Source organism: Nyctereutes procyonoides, unplaced genomic scaffold, assembly GCF_905146905.1.
Source record: "Nyctereutes procyonoides isolate TBG_1078 unplaced genomic scaffold, NYPRO_anot_genome, whole genome shotgun sequence".
Taxonomy (NCBI): domain Eukaryota; kingdom Metazoa; phylum Chordata; class Mammalia; order Carnivora; family Canidae; genus Nyctereutes; species Nyctereutes procyonoides.
Genome location: NW_026575040.1, coordinates 10,505,055 through 10,512,562, shown reverse-complemented (window position 1 = coordinate 10,512,562; position 7,508 = coordinate 10,505,055). Strand labels below are relative to the sequence as shown.

The following is a 7,508-nucleotide window of genomic DNA, read 5'->3' as shown; positions in this document are numbered from 1 at the left end:
TTTTTAAATATTTTATTTATTCATGAGAAACACACAGAGAGAGGGAGAAGGAGGGGCAGGCTCCATGCAGGGAGCCCGATGTGGGACTCGATCCCGGGACCTTGGGATCACACCCTGAGCCAAAGGCAGATGCTCAACCACTGAGCCACTCAGGCGTCCCGAAATTCCAAAAATTCTTAACATGATGACAACATGGTGAGAAAGAGTATCACTGCTTCCAATAGCTAGTGTAAAAGACTTCTGTGTTTTAAAAAATTGTGTGGTTATTTAAATATTATATATGCAATTTGAAGTGCTTGTATATTAAATACCACAGCTTGCTGCTTATACTAGCATTGAGTTTAGGGACATATTAGAAATGAAATAGTGCTATGTCTGGTTTCAGAGCAAAAGGAGCTCAGGTGACTATAGATTATGATGGTGAATATGGCTTTAATTACAAACACGAGAAGACTCATTGAAGACTAGATAGCAGGACAGATGTGATGTAAAAAAAGTCAAATCAAACATTTTGGTGTTGAAGGGCTATGTTCAAAATACTTTAGTCCATAATCCATCTCTTATGATGGGCTGATTAATTAATGATCTCCCTGCCCCAGGATTCACATTCTTTGGAAATGACTTTTATTAAATTTCAATAAATTGTGAGTCCCAATGGTATTTTATTTTCCAAACATGGATGAGTTCATCTACACCTTTAGGTCACTTGGTCAGAATGCTCAAGAAGACTATGGATCACGTTCACATTCCATATTCTTAGTTATCCTCATTGCTGCTGCTGTGTTACCTGGTCTCCATATGGCATGGTCCAAGAAGAGGAGGAGGGAATGAGACAGAAGGGCGACCCCAATGCCAAACTCTGGGCATCTGCAGCCAATTCCATCTAGCCTCAGGGACGTTGCCTGATAGCCTGGGATCTGAGGCTTTTCCCCAGAATGACTGATGAGGAGTACTGGACAGTGAAACATTTTGTCACAAGAAAGTGCTGGACAGCCATTTCATGATTAAGGTCAACTCTAAGGATCTAACATCCTACCTATTCCCATCAGTTTGCTGGATGTCTGGCATTTTGCTTTCCTTAGAGAGGAAGGTCTGATCACTTAACACTGTTACAGAAAGAGTCAAGTGAAATGAAAGCTGGGTCTTGATGGATGAGTAAGAAGTCACTGGGGTGGGAGGGAGAAAGGAGGCTTCAGGGAGATGGAAAACTATGTAACTTTTGTTACATATGTAACAAATGTTATGCTTGGAAATGAAATTTGTTACAGGTTTATAAATCTATAACTTATTAAAATTGTGCTGTTGTAGGGTGAAGAATCATCTAAAAATGTCAAGATAATGGTGAGATGGTTCTCTCATTTGATAAGCGAAGTGACCTATCTAGTCACATGGGACAAATCCTGGGTCACTCATTCAGCCCAGGATGCCTGAACTGTCCCCGCTGGATATCTCAGTTGGTGGACAGTGGCTGCACAAATGATGGTTTCATCCCTCCCTCAGTCGTATTTTCCTTGATGATCCTGGTAATGGATTTGGGCCAAATTTCTAAAAATGTGAACGTCTTCCTGATTTAATGGGTTAAGGTTCTTCTATATAGAACTGAAAAAAAAAAAAGATTCCTTCCAAATTTTTGAAAAGTGATGTTCTGTTTAAATGTTTACATGGTTAAATGGTTGCTTCCGTCAATAGATCTAAAAATATTTTTATCAAAATTATAGGCTTGGCCTTTTATGACACTGTCTATAACATAATTACCTTTATTTAAAGATTGAATACCTAAGGGAGCAGGAACTGGAATGTAGTATTGAGGGCACAGACTGGTAGATACATTTGAAGAACAGGCTGGCCTTCCTTGACAAAGAATACCCTTGGGATCCTTTTTTGTGGGAGAGTCCCCTCCCAATCCTCCAAGTGCAATATGTTTTGGGACTGGCCATTATGGAAGGTGCAGAGAGGACTTATGATCAGGGCTGTCTCTACGGGGGGGGGGGGGGCGTGGGGGGGGGAGTAGGGGTCACTAGAGCAGAGCAGGACACCCCGGCCTAAGGCTGCCTTCATAGCCTAAGGCCCATCTTTGGTCTTCAGGCCCTTCAGCGTGATAAGCAGGCAAAACCTGAAAAATTTCCTTTACAGAAAATTCTGTCAGTTGCTCCACGGGTTTTATCACAGGACAACATCTGAAAAAAATCTATACAGACAAAAGGAGGGAGCCATGCAAATGAAAGCAACTGTAGAAAGGCCATAGAGACTTCATCAGTAGAGTCTGCTACCATCTTGGAGAATAAGCACATGCACACAGGCTTTTTGTGTAAGAGACAAATTCTTATATTAATTTGTGCCTGCTAATTTTTGTAAACAAAAATAATTAAGCCAGAAGATGTACTTGCTTTGAAGCCAGAGGAAGAGGCCAGTATAAAGGGATAAGAAGAGAATACATCTGAGAATTTTAAGGTAAACTGGTATGCAGCTGCCAGTGAATGCAATTCTGAAAGAAAACTTAGTCTCAAACAGGAAGGGCAAAGCAGGCTAGCTCTGGCGCCCAAGGGGACCCAGGGCTCTCCTAAAGAGCCAGCCCGTCCTTTCCCTTTCTGCTTTGAAATCAAGTGCCTAATAGCAGCTTTCAAGTTCTAGTAGGAAAAATCAAAATAAAACCGGGCCATCTCACATTACCATACAAACTGGTATCTTCTATCCATATGCTTACAACAGTATTTAGAAATACAATATAACCGCCTTCTCTGTACATACACCAGGCTAACACTTGCGAATTGCACTAAAGTATCATAGTAATTACCAGCATAAAGTAAAATAAGTATTTATCACCTAAAATGCTGAACCAACATTTTCTGGGGCCATTTCTCTATATACAAAAATGTAAAAACATATAAGAAAAACTTAAATAAAATAAACTGGTAGTTTTAGAGTTTTAAAGCACCCTTGTTCCCCCAAAATATCAGAGAACGGAAAAGACAAAATCAGAATATGAATAGACTGCATAATTCCCCCCTCTGGCAGTAGGAGGAAAAGCTGAATATTAAAATACAAAATACAAATGTATGACATTCAAAACACCATGGGAGGAAGTAGTAAACAAGTTATACCAGGACACAGCATGGTTTATTTTCAACTATTAAATGTATAAACAAAACTAAGAGTAAGAAAACAAGAGACAAATAATGTAGCAAAAATGTATTTCTCTCCAACACAATTGGCCATGATTCTTCAAAATGTATCCTCAACAGAGAGAAAATTGAAGAAAAGTTTGTATAGAATTATTCTAAAGGATGATCTAGATTTTAATTTTCTTTCGAGCAGGGCTTACCACTTTCTATTCATGTTTTCGGTTTTATTTTTAAACACTAAATTTGTACAAATAATATTCCCTGGGGATTTAAAGTAGGGGAAATAAAACCCAACCAAAAGCAGAAACAAAACTTTGTATGTGTGTGAGGGAGGAGATATAAATTAAACTCACTTTTCCATATGAGTTTGAACCATAAAGTGAGGCTTTACCTCACTTTTCTTGGTCAGATATTTGAAATCAAACAACTATAATTCTTACATATATTTTGTGTTAAACACAAGCAGTGAAAGCTGTTCTTATAAGGGGAGAAAACACACAACAACAACAACAACAACAAAAAAATAGAACCCCAGAACCCTATTTGGAAGGATATTTGTTGCCAATGCCAAAGTCTCATTTGACAATTTTCAAGTGATTTAGGGAACTAAAGACTCCATTAGACTGTGAAACTTGGATATGAATAATAGAGAAGACTGGAGTTGTATTTACAAAGGAAAGGCATATATATGTGCATAGCACCAGATTTTTCAAGTAAGCAAGTTCAGCTCCAAACTAATTCAAACCAAAATTTCACATTTGTAAACTCTCCCCATTACTTCCCCAGGTAGAAAGCTGTGAAATGTGTCAGCTTGATGCTATTCACTAATGGTGTGAACTTAAAAGGTAGTTTTTCTGCAGCTAAATGGATTCGAAGTCTCAGATATCCCCAGTACAAGTGTCCTGGACTCTACTGGCTTTACACACCAAATTTGGAACCATCCCTTTCCTTCTTCTTTGAAATTGTCTAGAGAATTCATTCATGACAATGTGTGCAACCATGCACACACACATATTGACAATCTATAAATAATTCTAATAGCCAAAGAATACTTTTTATCAGAAATTACCCAAAGAAAACTGATTTTTGAAATAAGGGGACTAAAAATATTTTTTTAGAGTCTCTTTAATACTCTTGGTACTTAAACATTCAATTTATTGTCTGATTTCTGGATATTTCTGGGTTTTAGATTCCATAAACTTCAGATTCTGAAGGCTTACTGAAAAAGCCATGTTCCTCAATATGGGAAATTCTATCTGGCTGTACTTTGAGAGTTATAATTTTTCTACTTTTGAAAAAATATTTTGAATATTTATATATATGTATATATATTATATATATATAATAACAATACTCTGGTAGGTCATATTCCAGATAAATATGACACAACCTGCATCATACCCAATATTTTAGATATTAAAATAAGGGTAAAATTTTGAATAAGTTGTTTGACATATTTTCCAAAGTAAATGTTCATGTAGAATATTAAAATTTAAATTGATATTTGGCTTTGTAAGCTATCCCTGTGTACTGTATGCATCTGTTAGTGATAGAGAAAATTTTCAAATCGTAGAATATTGAACCTGATTTTGCAGAAGCAGACTTGGAACCTTTCCAGCTCTCCTCCCACAAGGCTCAATGAGTCAGTCTGGGCAGTGCACACCTTTGCTTTCATTCATTCACTGCAGTCAGGCTCAGTGGTACTAACATGCAATCCTAGCACAACACTGACACTAGCACTGACATTTGAATCATTCCCCCAAGTAATAAAAAAAATATATATAGAGATTGATAGATATACATATAGAGATCTGCAGCTGAACTAATTACTTCAAATAGCAGCAGACAAGGAAAATAAGCACTTAACTGCTTGCTTCATAAGTTTAAGTTCATTTTGTTTGTTATATTGTTTAAAAATTAAAAAAATATCAACTTACTATAAACAATTTAAAATATGTATAATACAACTTCATGGTCAAAACATTTGAATAGTCTATGAAAACAGGAAATACTTTGATCTTACATTTGTTTAAGTTCCATACACGATTTTTCAGTGTGTCTCTTCCAAGAGAAACCATGAAACTACTGTCTTATTTTGAGAAGTAGTTTTGTTCAGGGATTTCCTTGTCACAAAAATACTTAATTACTTGTTATGGAAGAAGTAAAGAAAAAAAAAAAAGAAATGGGAAACAAAATGGCTCTTTCCTCACTTGTCACTCTTCTCTTTTGAAAACATTCTGTACATACACTATCTGGACTTTTGAACCATTTACAAAGGCATTTTCAAAAATTGAAGAAAAAGAGTTTAGGATCTTTAAGTGTTATTTTATACATGGACTATACAATACATATTGAAAATATACACACACGTGCGTATTTTAAAGATAAGGTTCTCCAAAGGTTTTTCGACATTCCATCACCCCTGTACTTGGTGGTCTATCACAGTTGTGTGTACTCTTGACTTGACTAGGTGTGAGACGATCGTATGCCATCTTGTATTCTTTATCAAATGCATCTGCAAAAGTTCATAAGGAAAGAAGGGCATTCAGCAATTTATACTCGATATTAACAACAATCAAGTTTTTGTAATATTACAGAACTATAAAATCAGAGGCCAAGAAACAATCTCTAGGTCGTTTCTGCCAACTAAATGACTACAGAAGTTCAGAGCTCAAACAGGGACCTTAAAATCCTTAGCATTTTATTTTATTTATTAGGATTTTATGCATTTATTTATTCATGGCAGACAGAGAGAGAGAGAGGAAGAGACTCAGGCAGAGGGAGAAGCACACTCCACGCAGGGAGCCCGATGCGGACCTCGATCCTGGGACTCTGGGATGACGCCCTGAGTCGAAGGCAGACACCCAACCACTGAGCCACCTGGAGTCCCAATCCTTAGCATTTTAGAGCTAGATTATAAAGACCATTGAAATTTAAAGTTGTAAGATATCTTCTTTTTAAGATTCTTTTTTCCCAAGTTTTAAAGTTGTGGTAAAATACATATAAAAATTATCATCCTACCCAATTTTATAATTCGTTGGCATTACAGACCTTCATAATGTGCAACCATCACCACCATCCATAACTCCTTTCCTCATACAAAACTGAAATCCTATACCCATTAAACAATAATTCTCCATTCTACCCTCCACCACCTCATCAACCACCATTCTATTTCTGACTGATTTTAACTATTAAGTGCCTCTTAAGTGGAATCCTACAGTATTTGTCTTTTTGTGATTGGCTTATTTCACTTAACCTAATGTCCTTAAGGTTCATCCATGTTGTAGTATATGCCAGAAGTTCCTTCTTTTTTAAGGCTGAATAATATTTCATTGTATGAATAAGAGCACATTTTGCTTGTTCATTCATCCTTCAATGAACACCTGGATTGTTTCCATATTTTAGCTATTATGAATAATGCTGCTGTAAACACTGATGTACAAATATCTCTTCCAAATTGTTTTTCTTTAAAGACTGTATGTAGGGACACCTGGGTGGCTCAGCAGTTAAGCGTCTGCCTTCGGCTTAGGGTGTGATCCTGGAGTTCTGGGATTGAGTCCCCCATCGGGTTCTCTGCATGGAGCCTGCTTCTCCCTCTGCCTGAGTCTCTGCCTCTGTTTCTGTGTTTCTCATGAATAAATAAATAAAATCTTAAAAAAAAGACTGTATATATTCATTTGATATATATAGAGCGAGCGAGCGAGCACAAGCAGAAGGAGCAGCAGGCAGAGGGAGAGGGAAAAGCAGGCTCCCTACTGACCAAGGAACCTGACTGACATGGGGCTTGATCCTAGGACCCTGGGATCACAACCCGAACAGAAGGCAGACACTTAACCAACTGAGTCACCCAGGCACCCCCTATTTTTAACTTTTTAAGGGAATTGCCATATTGTTTTCCACAGCAGCTATATCATTTGACATTTTCAATAATAATGTACAAGGGTTCCAATTTTCTATATCCTTACAGATACTTGTTATTTTATGTTTTTTTTTTCCATAGGAGCCAGCCTCATGGTGTGAAGTGGAACCCCAATATAGTTTTGATTTGCATTTCCTTAATAATTAGTGATGTTGAGCATCCTTCATGTGCTTATTGGCCATTTGTAGATCTTCTCTGGAGAAATGTCTATTCAAGTTCTTTGCCCATTTTGAATTGGCTTTTTTTTTTTTTGTTAAGTTTTAGAAGTTTAAAAAAATCTATTCTGGATATTAATCCCTTAACCAGATATACAACTTGCAAGTATTTTCTTCTACTCTGTGGGTTGCCTTTTTACACTGCTGATATCACCTTTTGATGCAAAAAATTTAAATTTTTGTTAAGTCCAATTTTTTATTTTTTTCTTTTGTTGTTTGCACCTATGGTGTCACATCCAAGAAATCTAT

At 36.8% G+C, this 7,508-nt stretch overlaps 1 protein-coding gene across 3 annotated transcripts in view; it reads right to left on the bottom strand.

Moving 5' to 3' along the window:
• Positions 1-2,168: 2,168 nt before the first annotated feature.
• The window catches only part of DENND4A (DENN domain containing 4A), a 124,375-nt gene continuing 119,035 nt past the window's right edge, over positions 2,169-7,508 (bottom strand). For all 3 annotated transcript variants that reach the window (XM_055320020.1, XM_055320021.1, XM_055320022.1), the window contains one exon: positions 2,169-5,637. In XM_055320020.1, coding sequence (XP_055175995.1) covers positions 5,501-5,637 — 137 coding nt within the window. In that variant the 3' untranslated portion in view covers positions 2,169-5,500. The remainder of the gene's footprint in view (positions 5,638-7,508) is intronic.